This window comes from Lotus japonicus, chromosome 1, assembly GCF_012489685.1.
Source record: "Lotus japonicus ecotype B-129 chromosome 1, LjGifu_v1.2".
In the NCBI taxonomy this organism is placed as follows: Eukaryota; Viridiplantae; Streptophyta; class Magnoliopsida; order Fabales; family Fabaceae; genus Lotus; species Lotus japonicus.
Window position 1 is genome coordinate 105,266,985 of NC_080041.1, and position 17,810 is coordinate 105,284,794.

The window sequence follows — 17,810 nt, forward strand, 5'->3', positions numbered from 1 at the left end:
TCTTTCAATCTAACAAAACAAAGTGATCAAAAGAACAAGTTGATGCATGGGATAGTGAATGGCGTAAAGCTCAACTTAAATATGTCTCATGTGACTATATGAGGATCAGACTTAGCTGAATATTTCTTTGAAGTAATTTGTCATGCTCCTAATTTAGAACCATTTAATAAACTCCACTGTTATCCTAACTGCTAAACAACTCATCTTAGGTAGACCAGAGTAATTAAGAATTTTTCTTTGAAGAAATTTGAATCCTAATTATAAGTTAAGGAAAATTGACTAATCAGTGGGTAGTTATTATTCTTAGAATATAGTACTTGAATCAGGTATAAGTAACTCTTCATAAAAACTAGCTTTGTTTATAACTTTGTTAACCGCTACGATTCGACCCAGTTAGCACTCTTTCTAAGGTAGCTTCAAAATTGACTTATGATTAGAGGATAGCTAACCGCGAAACAAATGGACTTTAATTTAAGAATAGTTGTCATGAACCAACTATCTCAAGTGGTCTAAAATAGCACAATGTAGTTTGGCCTGTGCATTGTTTGCACAAACATAAAAGAATGTTCATGTGTCTTCTTCACCCTAAAGCTAAAAACTTAGATGTTTCATTCATGAAAACGTTAAAGAATAACAGAACCAAAATAAGGAACAAATCATACCACCAAAAGAGAGCAGCACACAGGGGAGACGGTGATCACTCGAGCAGCTTCGTGAGTTTGTTAGCGCAAAATACTGAAAATTAAGATGGAGAGTGACACTGGTTTCTTTTCTTTTATTTTTTTCTGAAACAGTTTAGTCTTTTCTTTGTTATAGATGATATCTTTGATATTCTGTTTATTCGTTACAGTTGAAATCTTGTTGTTTACATTTAGTTTTTTATGAAAACGGTACATTCAAAATTTTTAACATTTTTTTTGGTGGAAAATATTTCATTACGATAAGTGAATAGGGTTTCTCCAATTTGATAATTATTTAAAATAAAACGAATAAAATGACATTTTTTAAATTTACAAGTACTTGTTGTTCGCCTAAAAAAAAATACTTGTTATTCTAGTGGTAAGTGAGTTAGACTTTCTAAAAATAAGAGTGATATATTACCAAAAAAATAAGAGTGATAGTTCGTATTCCAAAAAAGATATTTGTTGTGAGTGCCTTTTTTTTTGAAATGGAGAGTCGTTTTCCAATGAGTCTCAGCTCCAGCATGCTCATGGGGCACTTGTTTTCCAGTACACTCCAAGGAAAACAAACGCCATTGCGGATTATTTAGCCAAGATTGGCCTCGACCTTCAGTGTGGAGAACATTGGTATGACTTATCTTTTAGAGAATGCCACACCCTCTTATTGCAGGATGCTTGTCCTGATCCCCAACCCTCGTTTGGTCCTGTTCAGCCTTAGTGCTTGGGGTCTCTAATCCCATCCTTGTAAACAAAAAAAAAATGTCAATAACAAAAAAAAAAGACTAGTAGGGAGTATTTATTCCCCTTTTCATTTTAAATAGATATTTTCTAAATTGGTTAATCATCAAATTGGTCCCTGTCTTTGTAAGCATGTTTGAGATTGGTCCCTCCCCAGAAAATATTGTGTTAATCATCCCTACAATTGCAGCATGTTTGTGTCTAGTCCTCGCCGGAGGGTGGAGCTCCGGCGAGGTTGACGAGTGGCATCCCGGAGTTGACTTAGACCTCTGACTGGATTAATGATAAGATTACGTGAAATTTTAAAAAAAATTAATTCAAAAAATAAAGAAATGTAATTATAATTAAATCCAAGTAATTCCCTCAATCATATTTCACACCCGAAATCCCTAAATCAAAACCCCAAATCCCTAAATAATCAATGTTCTTCCAAATTCATCAAATCAATCTTGAGAACCCATCATCTAAGGACAAAACCCTAATTCCCCCAAATATAATAATGAATAACAACAATCCAACATAATACTCCCATCATAGAAAAAATTATGACATTGATCATGATTGTAAGCAAGTAAGTTCAATTCTATCCTTTTGTATGAGTCATTGGAACTTGAGGTTAAGATACAAAAAATGTTATTGGAACTTGAGGACAAGTCCAAGCAGCTTGAAAGTCAGAAGAAACATAAGGCTAGGGATGCTAAAGATGAGAATGAAAAAGCTTAAAGCGGAGATTGCGCATTATGTGAGCAGCTAGAAGGAAAATAATTTTTTTTAGTACTGAGTTGGAACTCATGAAGTAAACAACCGAGGAATCTGAGACACAATGTTACAATTGAGAAAAGTGATTGGTACCCAAATGCTATTTTCTCCATTAACATTTCATAATATCATCTACTATCCATCATTTTCCACTGTCATGTATTTTCATAGCATAAAAATGATTGACTTGAAGCTAAGGATTGTTTATGGCAGAGGGCCAAATACTGTCAGCACAAGCAAATTCATAAAACATTGTTGAATGTCTAAGTCAACCATTTAAACATGTCCACTAAATATTTATATAAACTAAAACTAATTCCTAATAATATTATAATAAAAGTATTTGTTATCATAGACAAAATGACTAGTCAGTACAAGCAAAGCTCTAATAAAATGAAGAGAACAAGTCAATCTTGGCTATAATGGGCTTAAACATGATCTCAAGCTCCTTTACATAATCCTCAAGCACCTGTATTTCATATGCCTTATTATTACCACCATCAAGCAAACTTGTAGCCTTTGTAATTGCAGAACTGATCTTCTCCTTTTCTGCTGATGTAAGCTTTAAATTAATACAATCATTCTTCAAGGCTTTCTTCATCTTGTAAATGTAATCATCCAAAGAATTCATTGCATTGGCCTTCCTAAGGAATTGCTTGTCTTCAGCCTGGAAACTCTCAGCTTCTTGAACCAATCTCTTAATTTCTTGGGTCGACAGCCTCCCTTTGTCATTGGTTATGGTGATCTCATTCTTACTGCCAGTGGTTTTTTCCTTAGCGGAAACACATAGAATGCCATTTTCATCTATAGCAAAGCATACATCAAAAGGATGGCCACGAGGAGCAGGAGGGAGGCCAGAAAGATCAAAGGAACCGAGCAAATTGTTATCACTTGCTCTAGCTCTCTCACCCTCATAAACCTTAATCCGGACACTGGATTGGTTATCTGCACTTGTCTTGTAACCGTGTGTCTTCTTTACAGGAATAGTAGTATTCCTTGGAATCACCACACTCATGATAGCTCCTTTTATCCAAATACCAAGAGACAGCGGTGTAACATCATAGAGCACCAAGTCAGGCACATTCTTAATGCCTTTGCTCAACAAAGCAGCCTGGACAGCTGCACCGTAAGCAACGGCCTCGTCAGGATTGATACTCTTGCACAGACTCTTCCCCTTGAAAAATTCCTCCAATAACTCCTGCACTTTCGGAATCCTAGAAGATCCACCAACAAGGACAACATCATCTACACTACTCTGGTCCATCTTAGCATCATTGAGGCACTTATCCACTGTCTCTATACATTCTCTAAACATGTCAATGTTAAGTTCCTCAAACCTTGCACGAGTGATAGAGGAACATAAATCAATGCCCTGAAATAAAGAATCTACCTCAACTGTGGTACATGTAGTCCATGAGAGTGTCCTTTTCGCCCTCTCGCAAGCAGTTCTCAACCTCCTCAGGGCTTTAGGATTTCCACTAATATCCAATTTGCTCTTCCTTTTGAACTCCTCTACAAAGTAGTTCACCATTCTATTATCGAAATCCTCTCCTCCTAAGTGAGTATTTCCTGCAGTGGCTTTAACTTTGAAGTCCTTACCTTCAATTGTAAGGAGAGACACATCAAAAGTACCACCACCAAGGTCAAAGATGAATATATTTCGCGGTTTCTTACAATCATTTCTCTTGTCAAGGCCATACGCAATAGCTGCAGCTGTGGGTTCATTGATTATCCGCTTAACATTGAGACCAGCAATGGTACCCGCATCTATGGTAGCTTTGCGCTGAGAGTCATTGAAATAAGCAGGTACAGTGATAACTGCATTCTTAACCGGTGACTCCAGATATGCCTCCGCAATTTCGCGCATCTTTGTGAGAACCATGGATGATATTTCTTCAGCAAAAAGATGCTTCTCCTTACCGTGATACTTAACAACAATCATGGGTTTGTCATCAACACCCGCAATAACCTTGAATGGCCATAACATCATATCATTTTTTATAATGGGATCACTGTACTTCCTACCAATCAACCTCTTAGCATCTGCGTCAATAATAACAAATTCTCAACTATTTATCATTTGTCAGCAGGCTAGTAAAAAAAACAGTTGAAAATTTTACCAAAAACAGTGTTCTCAGGGTTTGTAGCAGCCTGATTCTTAGCAGCTAAACCAATTAACATTTGATCATCTGTGAAAGCAACATAGGATGGAGTAATTGGGTTGCCTTGTTCATTGTGAATGATGTCCACTCTGCGTTGTTGATCATTCCAAACTGCAACACACGAGTAGGTGGTTCCAAGGTCGATTCCTATGGCACATCCCTCATCCCTTTTGCCCATTCTTTCAATCTAACAATCAAAGGAACAAGTTGATGCATGGGAATAATGAATGGTGTAAAGCTCAACTTTATGTGTCACATTAGAATCAGATTTAGCTGAATATTTCTTTGATGGAATTAATTATGCACCGAATTTAAAACCATTTAATAAACTCGATTTGTTATCCTAAGTGTTAAACAACTCATCTTAGGTATTAATCTTAGAATGTAGTATGGCCTGTGCATTGTTTGCACAAAAGAACGTTCATGTGAGTTCACCCTAAAGCTAAAAATTATGTTTCGTTCATGAAAACAATGATAACATAAAAGAATAACACAGAACAAAAATAAGGAACAGATCTTACACTAAAAGAACGCAGGGAGCAAGAGACAAACAGGGGAGACGGTGATCACTTGAGGGAGAAAGAGAGCAGTTTCGTGAGTTTGTTAGCGCAAAATACTGAAAGTGAAGATGGAAAGTGACACTGGTTTGGGTTTCTCTTTTATAGAAGAACTAGTACTTTTTTTTTTGGTCAACGAAGAACTAGTACTTTGACCCATTCATTTATGTTTTTTTTTTTGTGTGTTTGTGTGTTTTTTTAAATCTTTTTTTAAACATATTTTATGGATAAAAAGAAATAAATTTATTTTAGATCTAAGAATTCATAAATTTGTATGTTTTTGTCCCTTTAGCATAGCTCAAGTCGCAGGAGCTGGGGGGGACATATAGGTTGGGTAGGGGAGGTCCGGGGATCGATCCCTGGCGAGTGCAATTTATCTTTTCTATGTAAAAAAAATTGTATGGTTTTTTTTATTGAATGTTTTTGTTTTTTGTTTTTTTAAGGTGCTATTTTATTTTTATCTTTTGTACTTATTTTCGTAAATGTTTGAGTTGTGAGTTTTTTTATATCTATTGAATAATTTATTATAGGGATTTGAAGTGACATATATGTGCTAAAGAATAACTATTAAACTAGAATTAGACCTACGGGATGGGCGGACGACACTATTACTTGACACTGATTGCAATGCAATTGTTGTTATTGGATAGGTCAGTGCAAACAGGATGCCAAATATATGGTTCTTAAAATCTAAACGGTTTTACTTAAAACTGAGGCAAGCTAGGATCCTTGTATCGTGAGACCCATTTGTCACTGTTATAGTCGACTATGGTCCGATCACATTCGAGGATCACCGCCGCTGCTGCCATTTTTACCACTAACTACTCATCTACAACTCAACCACCAGGTGGGTTTCAAGAGTTTTGAGATTTAGGTTAAAGAAGGAAAACATTTTCTAATTATTTAATTTAATACTAAATCTTTCACATTGTAGTATTTAATGATTCGTTTTTTAAATTGTTAATTGATACTTTTTTTTAACATTATTAATTGTTGTGTTACTAATACAATATTGTGAGTAATGATGATTTAGTGTTGTGTGTTGTTACAAAAGTGTGAAAACAGAAATTGTTTGAGAAGATGCAAGGACATGGTTTAGATTGCCACCTAGAATTAAAAGCTGACATAGAAGATTTATATAAAAGTAAAGAGATAATATGACATCGCTACCGGCCTACCGCCCGCGCTTCAGAATTACTATATTATAATAGATGTTTCATGAAGTTCATGACAGCTTTAAGTCATCCCTAATATGTTAGATAGTTACCAACAACCAAAGCTGTCAATAATATGAGTACATTTTTAATAAAACCAAAATTATCGACATGTTTTTTTGTATAAACATCCGGTTTCGGTCACCCTTTGGGTGCCGTCATATTCGGGATTTAGTTACAGTTAAAGCTCTTCATCCCTCCCTCAAAATGTATTGTGTGGGGATCGAACCTGAGAGCTCTTCCCACACACTCAGCATGCGTTGCCAACTGAGCTACCCCTCTTGGGTAAAATATCTACATGTGGTGTAGCAATAGAAAAACACTTCTCACAACAAAGGGCGGGAAATATTATTTGGTTATGTGATATGTTATGATTTTAGTTGGGTAAATTTAATGTGCCATTTCTCGAAATTTTCTGACGATGAAAAATGATGTTATTGTCGAAGGGGTGAAATACATGTGTGTATTTCCCAACCCGATTCTAATTATAATCTTGTGATGTTTATGTGTGTGATCACTTGTACGAGGATGCATAAGAGTGGAGGGAAATTCAAATGCATTAGAAGTCAAGAGAGTGGTTAGGTAAATGAAAGTAACATAAAGTTACTTTTTGACTAAGCTACAGGACAGAACACAGAACAGGGAAAAAGACCGGAGGATTACTCTCTAAGTGAGGCATACGATTTAATCAACCCTTCATGAGGGAAGGTTAACCCTATGCATTAAGAGATTGTTAGTTTAAGCTAAGCTTCACATGCAAGTGAAGTGAAAATGATGGATATATATTGTTATATTTCATTCTGACTTCTTCCCACTGTTCTGGATAGTTTTGCCGGTTTGATGATTAGAATTTGTGCTCTCCTATCATTTGGCCATGCTGCTTTTATCTGATTTTAGTATTTACATGATCTAATGTCGTTCTATGATTGTAGGTGCTGGTTCTAGGATAAAAATGCTCAACTAAGTGGGAAGAGATTAAAACCAACAAATCGGGACAAAGGTAATATATAGTAAAATCCTGAGTTTCCATTTCTTGAAATTAGACCTTTCTTTCAATCCAGACAGGAAGGCAGTGAAACTATACCTTAGTCAAATCTCAAATGTATTGAACTAATTAAGATTGAGTGACGATGCTAGATGGAAATAAAGTTGATGGTTAAGTTTCATGCTCTAGTACTAGGCCATGTTAGGCTATGGTGTTATCTCCATTATGACAATGAAACAAAATTGAAGTTCTGTCTTCCATGTGTCTTTTGTTTTCCACAGTAAATAACATTATAACAACAATACAATACTCCCATCATAGTAAAAATCATGAAGAAAACAATTGAGGAATCTGATACAATGTTACAATTGAGAAAAGTGATTGGTACCCAAATGCAATTTTCTCTATTAATATTTCATAATATCATGTACTATCCATCATTTTCCACTGTAATGTATTTTCATAGCATAAAAATAATTTACTTGAAGCTAAGGATTGTTTATGGCAGGGCCAAATACAGTCAGTACAAGAAAATTCATAATACATTATTGAATTTCTAAGTCAACCATTTAAACATGTCCACTACATATTTAAATAAAATTCAACAATTTTCTAATAATATTAGAAAAAAGGTTTTCGTTATCAAAGACAAAATGACTAGTCAGTACAAGAAAAGCTCTAATAAAATGAAGAGAACAAGACAATCTTGCCCACAATTGGTTTAAACATGCTCTCAAGCTCCTTTACACAATCCTCAAGCACCTCTATTTCCTTTGGCTTACTATTACCACCATCAAGCAAATTTGTAGCCTTTGTGATTGCAGAACTGATCTTCTCCTTTTCTGCTGATGTAAGCTTTAAATTAATACAATCATTCTTCAAAGCTTTCCTCATCTTGTAAATGTATTCATCCAAAGAATTCATTGCATTGGCCTTCCTAAGGATTTGCTTGTCTTCAGCCTGGAATTTCTCAGCTTCTCGAATCAATCTTTGAATTTCTTTGGTCGACAGCCTCCCTTTGTCATTGGTTATGGTGATCTCATTCTTACTGCCAGTGGTTTTTTCCTTAGCAGAAACGGAGGGAATGCCATTTTTCATCAATAGCAAAGCATACATCAAATGGGTGACCACGAGGAGCACTAGGAAAGCCAGAAAGACTAAAAGAACCCAACAAATTGTTATCTCTTACTCCAGCTCTCTCACCCTCATAAACATGAATGGGGACACTAGATTGCTTATCTTTACTTGTGCGGTAACCCTTTGTCTTCGTTACAGGAATAGTAGTATTCCTTGGAATCACCACACTCATGATATCTCCGAATATCCATATACCAAGAGATAGCGGTGTAACATCCAACAACACCAAATTTGGAACATTCTTAATGCCTCCACTCAGCAAAGCAGCCTGGACAGCAGCACCATAAGCAACAGCCTCATCAGGGTTCATGCTCTTGCACAGATCCTTCCCCTTGAAAAAGTCCTGCAATAGCTGCTGCACTTTTGGAATTCTAGAAGATCCACCAACAAGGACAACATCATGTACACTACACATGTCCATCTTGGCATCATTGAGGCACCTATCCACTGTCTCTATACATTCTCTAAACATGTCAATGTTAAGTTCCTCAAACCTTGCACGAGTGAATGAGGAACAAAAATCAATGCCCTGAAATAAAGAATCTACCTCAACTGTGGTACATGTAGTCCATGAGAGTGTCCTTTTTGCCCTCTCGCAAGCACTTCTCAACCTCCTCATGGCTTTAGGATTTCCACTAATATCCAATTTGCTCTTCCTTTTGAACTCCTCTACAAAATAGTTCACCATTCTGTTATCGAAATCCTCTCCTCCTAAGTGAGTATTTCCAGCAGTGGCTTTAACTTTGAATTCCTTACCTTTAATTGTAAGAGAGACACATCAAAAGTACCCCCACCAAGGTCAAAGATAAATATATTTCGCTCTTCCGCACAATAAGTTCTCTTGTCTAGGCCATATGCAATGGCTGCAGCTGTGGGTTCATTGATTAACCGCATAACATTTAGACCAGCAATGGTTCCAGCATCTATGGTGGCTTTGCGCTGAGAGTCATTGAACTAAGCGGGCACAGTAATAACTGCATTCTTAACGGGTGACTCCAGATATGCCTCAGCAATCTCGCGCATCTTTGTGAGAACCATGGATGATATTTCCTCAGCAAAAAAGTGCTTCTCCTTACTGTGATACTTAACAACAATCATGGGTTTGTCATCAACACCCACAATAACCTTGAATGGCCATAACATGATATCATTTTTATAATGGGATCATTAACCTTCCTACCAATTAATCTCTTAGCATCTGCATAAATAGTAACAAATTCTCAACTATTTACCATTTGTCCAGCTTAATGTAAACATTAGAGTAGGGTAGTAAAGTTGAATTTTTTACCAAAAACAGTGTTCTCAGGGTTTGTAGCAGCCTGATTCTTAGCAGCTAAACCAATCAACCTTTGATCATCTGTGAAAGCAACAAAGGAGGGAGTAATTGTGTTGCCTTGTTCATTGTGAATGATGTCCACTCTGCGATGTTGCTCCTGCCAAACTGCAACACACGAGTAGGTGGTTCCCAGGTCGATTCCTATGGCACATTTCTCATCTTTTTTGCCCATTCTTTCAATCTAACAAAACAAAGTGATCAAAAGAACAAGTTGATGCATGGGATAGTGAATGGTGTAAAGCTCAACTTAAATGTGTCATGTGACTATATGAGGATCAGACTTAGCTGAATATTTCTTTGAAGTAATTTGTTATGCTCCTAATTTAGAACCATTTAATAAACTCCACTGTTATCCTAACTGCTAAACAACTCATCTTAGGTAGACCAGAGTAATTAAGAATTTTTCTTTGAAGAAATTTGAATCCTAATTATAAGTTAAGGAAAATTGACTAATCAGTGGGTAGTTATTATTCTTAGAATATAGTACTTGAATCAGGTATAAGTAACTCTTCATAAAAACTAGCTTTGTTTATAACTTTGTTAACCGCTACGATTCGACACGGTTAGCACTCTTTCTAAGGTAGCTTTAAAATTGACTTATGATTAGAGGATAGCTAACCGCGAAACAAATGGACTTTAATTTAAGAATAGTTGTCATGAACCAACTATCTCAAAAAAAAAAAAAAAGACTTTAAAGACATTGTAACCCTGACTAAACTTTTAGAAATAGTTTGTTAATAACATGATATTAGAGTTTTATGATCAAATGGTCTAAAATAGCAGAATGTAGTTTGGCCTGTGTATTGTTTGCACAAAAGAACGTTCATGCGTCTTCTTCACCCTAAAGCTAAGAACTAAGATGTTTCCTTCATGAAAACATAAAAGTATAACAGAATCAAAATAAGGAACAAATCATACCACCAAAAGAGAGCAGCACACAGGGGAGACGGTGATCACTCGAGCAGCTTCGTGAGTTTGTTAGCGCAAAATACTGAAAGTTAAGATGGAGAGTGACACTGGTTTAGTCTTTTCTTTTCTTTTTTCTGAAACAGTTTAGTCTTTTCTTTGTTACAGATGATATCTTTGATATTCTGTTTTTTCGTTACAGTTGAAATCTTCTTGTTTACATTTAGTTTTTTATGAAAACGGTACATTCAAAATTTTTAACATTTTTTTTGGTGGAAAATATTTCATTACGATAAGTGAATAGGGTTTCTCCAATTTGATCATTATTTAAAATAAAAGTATAAAACGAATAAAATGACATTTTTTTAATTTACAAGTACTTGTAGTTCCCCTAAAAAAAATGTACTTGTGGTTCTAGTGATAAGTGAGTTAGACTCTGTAAAAATAAGAGTGATATATTACCAAAAAATAAGAGTGATAGTTCATATTCCAAAAAAGATATTTGTTGTGAGTGCCTTTTTTTTTAAATGGAGTGTCGCTTTCCAATGAGTCTCAGCTCCAGCATGCTCATGGGGCACTTGTTTTCCAATACACTCCAAGGGAAACAAACGCCATTGCAGATTATTTAGCCAACATTGGCCTCGACCTTCAGTGTGGAGAACATTGGTATGACTTACCTTTTGGAGAATGCCACACCCTCTTATTGCAGGATGCTTGTCCTGATCCCCAGCCCTGTTCAGCCTTAGTGCTTCGGGTCTCTAATCCCATCCTTGTTAACAAAAAAAAACGTCAATAACAAAAAAAAAGACTAGTAAGGAGTATTTATTCCCCTTTTCATTTTAAATAGATATTTTCTAAATTGGTTAATCATCAAATTGGTCCCTGTCTTTGTAAGCATGTTTGAGATTGGTCCCTCCCCAGAAAATATTGTGTTAATCATCCCTACAATTGCAGCATGTTTGTGTCTAGTCCTCGCCGGAGGGTGGAGCTCTGGCGAGATTGACGAGTGGCATCCCGGAGTTGACTTAGACCTCTGACTAGATTAATGATAAATTACGTGGAATTAAAAAAAATTCAAAAAATAAATAAATGTAATTATAATTAAATCCAAGTAATTCCCTTAATCATATTTCACACCCCAAATCCCTAAATAATCAATATTCTTCCAAATTCATCAAATCAATCTTCAGAACCCATCATCTAAGGACAGAACAGAACCCTAATTCCCCCAAATAAAATAATGAATAACAACCATCCAATATAATACTCCCATCATAGAAAAAATTAGGGTTAATGGTCAAATTGATCCCCGTGTTTGTAGTGACTTTTGATTTTAGTCCCTCACCGGAAAAAACTTGCCGATATCACCCTGCAGTTACAAGCATTTTGGTTCTAGTCCTTGCCGGAAAGGTACGTGGACACATGGCTTGCTGACTGAATTAATGAATCATATGTGAATTTTATTTAAAATAAATGATTTTTTAAACCCCAACATTTAATTAACCCCAAAAGTAACTCAAAACTTAATTAAACCCCAAAATTACTCAACCCATAATCTGAAACCCAGCAACAACATCCCTCTTCCTTCATCCAAACCAACATAGAAACCCAGCAACCCAAGAACCCATCCCCTCTCCCTTCATCCAAAACTAATGTGAACACCAACAACAACATAAACGTACACCAACCCTCAACCTTCACCAACAACCTCACAATTAATATGAACACCACTCAATAGGCACTACCAGAAAACAGTCATTTAGCGACGGACCAAATCGGTCGCTAAATGGGCTAAATCGGTCGCTAAAACCGTTAGCGACCGATTTTGCGACTGATTTTTGCTGGTTGGTATTTCACTCGTCGCTAAATGTTGCGACCGATTTAGCGACCGATATAGCGACGGACTTGTAGCAACCGATGTAGCGACGAAATTTAGCGACTGAATTAGCGACAGAATTTAGCGACTGCATTAGCGACGGAATTTAGCGACCGCATTAGTGACGGAATTTAGCGACAGAATATAGCGACAAAATATAGCGACGGAATTAGCGACGGTTTCAGCTATAATATAGCGACGGAATTAGCGACAGATTTAAAAAGTTAGTGATGAGTTCAGTGACGGTAATAAATATAAAATTAACAAAAATAATCAGTTTTGTGACAGATTTTTTTAGTGTTAAAAATATGAATATAACCATAATCATCATTGAATCATCACAAAACACACAATCTTAACATATCCACCTAAATTCATCATTGAATCATCACAAAAAGTATACCATGAACTACTTAAACTAGTCTAGTAGATTACTATTACATTAAACATAGTCTATTACATTAAATATAGAAACAAAGCTTGACAAAGTTTTCATGGAAAAACACCAAGATCCTCCTCATTCTCTGACTCATCAGTTTCTAACTCCTCTTGGGGTTGGCATTGGTGGTTGTTGCATCCTTTCTTCCATCATTTGTTTTACCATTCTTTGAGTCTCCTCCATAATAGTGTTTCTCAATTGATCAAATTCTGATCTTCTTACCCATTCAGATGATGAAGAACATGAGCCATGATATTGTTTATTGATAACAGTGGACTCCAATCCCAACCCATATATTCTACCCTTTTTCATGCCAGCCACATCACGCCACACATCTAGCTCACTTGGCGGAGGAAGATTTTGCTCAGATGCTCTTTGCGTCCTATCTTCCATTTCACGCACATATGCACCCTGTTAGCAAGAATTAATTACAATAAAATCAACCATGAATTCTCTTTTACAATACCTAACCTACATTTACCATAATTTCAAGCACAACCTTGTATGAGAAACAAAGACAAAAACACTAAAAATGTCACAAGAGCCCAACCAATCCATAAATATTTGTCCTATAGACTAGTCCAATGCAATTCATGTATACTAAATTAAAGAAGAGTTTAGCATATCATACATCTACATGCTCTGATTTCTTGTCCACAAATGTACCATCCTTGCGTTGATGTGTAGAGCGAAACAAGTCTAGTGGAGAAGGGTTGAATCCATTTTTCTTCATCTAAAACAAGTACCAAAAAATTAGGACAATATCATTTATATCTAAATTAAGAGAATACACTACAAGAGAAGAATCTTAACCAAATTGTCTCTATGTTGAGATGTTGTGATAGAGCCACCAATGTGAAGGGTCCCTCCAAATCCTTCACGATCAGATGCCCGATTTGCCTTTGCTTTGACACTTTTCTCCTTGAACTTCGGAGTTTCCCAATGATCACATAGCCCATTCCATACATGATCTCCAAGCCACCTTGGCTTCTTCTGATCTCTATGAGCCTTACTCAAACTATCTTTCATCAGTTTTTGACCTCGAGATTCAAAGTTATTTCTAGCCCATATAGCATCAGGTGGACAAACAGAGTATTTCTTCTACAATAAATACAAGTAAAGTTAGATAAAATTGCATACATAGTGATAGTAGATCAAACTTGATAATTTACATTGAAATATACCATGAACTCTCCAAACATCATAGTTCTCCTATTTTCTGGTATCTTCCTCCATGTTGGCCATGGTTCATTATAATAACTTCGAAAGATATCAGTGATGGCATTAGCAGCAGGATGCGAAGGTAAAAACCTAAAAACACGACATGTAAACAATTAAAGGTATACTAAAAGTACTCAAAATAACTTATACAAAATAATGCATACCCTTCTCCATCAAGGTTGAATGTAGGTTTGCAATCATTTGATCCATTTTCAGATGGTGAGACATTGGTGGAATCTTGTACATTGGTGGAAGGAGTTGATTGAGTTGGTGAGACATTAGTGCAATCTTGTACCACATTAGGAGTTGGTGGGACATTAGTGGAAGGAGTTGATTGAGTTGGTGGGACATATGTAGAAGAAGTTGATTGACTTGGTGGGACATGAGTTGTCATATGTGATGACATTGCAACATGTGTTGAAGCTGAAGTTAGAATACCATTGTGAGTTAGCCCCTTTGAATGCTTTTTAGATGATTTTCCTCTTAGAGTTTTGGTTTTGCCTCAATCTTTGTCAGACATCTGCATTATTTGTAAAGGATAGAGCATTAGTATATTTAAGGAAAAATTATACGAGCTATAATATTACAATTAAAATAAGTACAATTTGTTACCTCACATAAGAAAAACATAATGCCACATTCTAATTATCATCATTTGAAGATGTATATTCATTCTCATTCTCATTCTCATCCTCATCCTCATCCTTATCCTCATCCTCATCCTCATCCTCATCCTCATCCACTTCCTCATATAAAGCTTCATCATCTCTCAAGTGACCATCTAGCTCTTCATTTGAAACCGGGTCCACATGAGTTGTTGTATCTTGAAATGCAAACTCCAATGCATACCGATCATCAACTGTACCCATTGGTTTGGTTTTAGTAACAACCCACCAATCAACTTTTTCTTTTATGTGTTTTGGGTAAGGCATGTAGTACACTTGAATCGCATTTGTTGCAAATATGAAAGGGTCATATTTTGAATACCTTCTAGAACGATGAACCTCCACAATGTCATATTCTTTATTAACCTTCATCCCACGATTGATGACAGAATCAAACCATTCACAGTTAAATAACACTAATTGTTTGATTGGTTCACCTGGGTACTCTAGCCGCAAAATCTCTTTAAGGACACCATAATAATAGTGTTCATCCTCTTCATCATCACCCTCAACACAAACTCCAGAATTGATGGTTTTCTTATTGAAAGTCCACTCTTCTGTATGAAACTTAAAACCATTGACAAAGTAAATAGGCCAAGTCTCCACCTTTTTCTTAGGACCCCATGCTAAATGGTGTAATAACTGATCTATTACCATGTTATTTCTATCATGAACCTATCATTAAGCATAAACTCATTAGAATTTATATTACACAAACATAGGTTTAACTTGTGCAATATTAACTTAAAAGAACACGACACTTACATACGATCGAAACCAAGTTGGAAACTCAGATGCAGTAAGACCATCAATATCAGCTTGAGAGATATTTGGAAAGGTTGCCACCAAGTGTTGCTCAAAGAATCTAACAATGGTCACTATATTATTTAATGTTTCAATCATTATGACTAAAAGAATGATCAAAATACAAATAAACTTACATACTTTATATATGGTTTAACTTCGTCACAGTTAAGTAGGATATGCAAATGGGCAGCATGTAATTCCATATCATTTAAATACCGACTCTTACAAGTTCCATGCGATCGGCCGGGATGATTGAAGATAGATAAATTTCGTTCCTGCTTGGTTTGATATGTTATATTGAATCATTATAGCTTCCGGCTTAGTTTGATATTAATGATGATCACAACCATCATAGCATAGCACATGATGTGGTTTGGAACACGCCCAAGCTGCCCATTTAGAAGGCTATATAAAATGACCAAGGACAGTACCCAAGTACACAAAATTCAACTTAAAGCATGTAATGATAATGAAGCAGATTATCAAACATTTTTAGGATTAGGATTAGAGATCAGTTCACCAGTCACAACAAATTAAAGAAAAGTGAAACTATTGTTTGGTATATTGACCTGAGAGAAGGGGCAAAAACCAGACCAGAAAGACAAAAGATTAAACTCTGGTGAAGACATGAGTAGCTAAAGATAGTTCTAAAGACGACGGGGTGCCCGCATAATATTGCAGCCCAGAAAAAATAAAATTCAGACTCAGACATGCCTGATACACCCATCTGCAAGTAGATTATTACCTACCTAAGAAACAAGCTAAAGCCATGCCAACCATGCCACCTCCAACGATAGCAATATCATATTCTGGAATGCTTTTGCTTATACTCTGCTTCTTCCCATGCTCCTACACAATTTCCAGACCATAAATTATGCAATTCTCATTGGCAAATCATTAACTTTCAGCACAAGTTGTTATTATAATACAAAAATACACAAAAACAAAAAAAAAAAGAGTATGTGAGAAGTGATGACAATGGACAAAGATTATGAAGAAGATAAGGTACCAGTGATATTAATCACAATCACCACTTCAATCAATATGACAAAAATAAAGTACAGGAAGAAAAATCAGAAGTAAAACCTATGTTACAAACCTATATAAAAAAGTGGAGAAAAGAAGGCCATGTCACATACTTTTCCCTTTACTTTTCTGGTCAGTATTAACCCGAGTTTGTTATTCAGGATAGGGAGGGCAGGTTGCTAAACTAAATAATGATTCAGTTATGTGTTAGCCCATAGAATTTAATGATCAGGGGAGTGAGGGTTAGTTGACCAATTTAATAATAACCGTGATATGTGTTAAATTGCTAATCCATAAAGCAGCTACCATGGGAGTAAAGGCAATTGCCCAACTTAATAATGATTCTGGTATGTGTTAAGTTAACCCATAGAGACACTTACTTCCTGGTGTGACGTTGAGATGCACAAATTTGGTGTTTAGTTTTGGTTTGCGGTTGATTTTGCCTTAGTTGTACCTTGACACACTAAGGCAAAATTGATGCGAAATAAATTTGAAACCAGAAACTATTTGATACACTTTGTACCTCTTGTTGAGAGACAATTTCCAACTAAAAGTCAAGTCTTATACAAGCAGTGTCAATCAAATCAAGAGGTGTTCTTCACTAGTTTTCTTATGTTGAATTTCTCCCCAACAAAACATGGTGTTTGAATGAAAAGAAAGGCAAGTTATAACAAGAAGACCCCAGTCACACAAATAGCAAGAATTATGTATCAGTTCAAGTTACAAATCAACACTTCAAGTCACAGAGTTTCCAAGCACAAGAGTGGATTTGTAAGAAATAGGATTTACTTACATCATCGAATCCCTCATCCTCATCCTCCTCGACCTTTTTCTCTTTCTATTCGTGACCTGTAAGAGAAGAGAGTGAGCGAGAGCAGGATGCGAGAGTAAAGAGAGCCAAAAAGTAAACTCATACCAAGATGAAGAGGAACCCTAACGATGGAGGTTCGCGCGGCTTCGAGAAGGGATTTGGGTTTGGCACCCCACCTATTGGGTTTGGCACCCCATGTATTCAATACGGAAATTTAATTTCCGTTTTCAAAACGGAATTTAAAATTCCGATTTGTTTTTTATATGCAATGAACGGTTGAAAATGTGCCACATATGCTAAAATACATAACGGTTTTTTAATTTCCGTTTTTTTCGTATTAAAATCGGAATTTAAATTCCCGTTTTTAATAAAGTGGGGTGCGAAACCCAATAGGTGGGGTGCCAAACCAAATTCCCCTTCGAGAAGAGAGTGAGCGAAAGAGAGTTGAGAAGCAGAGGGTCTGATTTGGTAGATTGACAATGAGTTTTGAT

The 17,810-nt window shown here is 36.0% G+C and overlaps 2 protein-coding genes and 1 pseudogene across 11 annotated transcripts; all 3 read right to left on the bottom strand.

The window, feature by feature from the left end:
- Nucleotides 1-2,346: 2,346 nt before the first annotated feature.
- On the bottom strand, nucleotides 2,347-5,709 carry LOC130728731 (heat shock cognate 70 kDa protein-like). The gene is made up of 3 exons (XM_057580281.1): nucleotides 4,861-5,709; nucleotides 4,298-4,526; nucleotides 2,347-4,220 (listed from the first exon to the last, which is right to left on the bottom strand). The coding sequence occupies exons 2-3, from the start codon at nucleotides 4,515-4,517 to the stop codon at nucleotides 2,563-2,565; spliced, it is 1,878 nt and encodes a 625-aa protein (XP_057436264.1). The 5' UTR covers nucleotides 4,518-4,526; nucleotides 4,861-5,709; the 3' UTR covers nucleotides 2,347-2,562.
- A 1,269-nt stretch (nucleotides 5,710-6,978) lies between these two features.
- LOC130728737 (heat shock cognate 70 kDa protein-like) lies at nucleotides 6,979-9,740 on the bottom strand (annotated as a pseudogene).
- A 3,017-nt stretch (nucleotides 9,741-12,757) lies between these two features.
- On the bottom strand, nucleotides 12,758-17,476 carry LOC130728738 (uncharacterized). 10 transcript variants are annotated; one of them, XM_057580289.1, is made up of 11 exons: nucleotides 17,425-17,476; nucleotides 17,302-17,357; nucleotides 16,232-16,331; nucleotides 15,621-15,757; nucleotides 15,441-15,540; nucleotides 14,623-15,350; nucleotides 14,175-14,530; nucleotides 13,974-14,100; nucleotides 13,603-13,890; nucleotides 13,421-13,522; nucleotides 12,758-13,200 (listed from the first exon to the last, which is right to left on the bottom strand). In XM_057580289.1, the coding sequence occupies exons 7-11, from the start codon at nucleotides 14,414-14,416 to the stop codon at nucleotides 12,883-12,885; spliced, it is 1,077 nt and encodes a 358-aa protein (XP_057436272.1). In that variant the 5' UTR covers nucleotides 14,417-14,530; nucleotides 14,623-15,350; nucleotides 15,441-15,540; nucleotides 15,621-15,757; nucleotides 16,232-16,331; nucleotides 17,302-17,357; nucleotides 17,425-17,476; the 3' UTR covers nucleotides 12,758-12,882. The 10 variants fall into 10 exon arrangements, with proteins under 10 accessions (XP_057436272.1, XP_057436280.1, XP_057436270.1 ...); XM_057580297.1 differs by lacking the exon at nucleotides 15,621-15,757 and having other exon boundaries at nucleotides 13,603-13,887; XM_057580287.1 differs by lacking the exon at nucleotides 15,621-15,757.
- Nucleotides 17,477-17,810: the final 334 nt, after the last annotated feature.

Coding starts and splice junctions, on each gene's coding strand:
- LOC130728731 (XM_057580281.1), bottom strand. CDS start 4,517: ATGGGCAAAAGGGATGAGGGATGTGCCATAGGAATCGACCTTGGAACC. Junction 4,221..4,297: donor CCCTGAGAACACTGTTTTTG/GTAAAATTTTCA, acceptor TTATTGACGCAG/ATGCTAAGAGGTTGATTGGT.
- LOC130728738 (XM_057580287.1), bottom strand. CDS start 14,416: ATGTCATCACATATGACAACTCATGTCCCACCAAGTCAATCAACTTCT. Junction 13,891..13,973: donor TGATGTTTGGAGAGTTCATG/GTATATTTCAAT, acceptor TATTTATTGTAG/AAGAAATACTCTGTTTGTCC. Junction 13,201..13,420: donor AGAAATCAGAGCATGTAGAT/GTATGATATGCT, acceptor TCTTGCTAACAG/GGTGCATATGTGCGTGAAAT.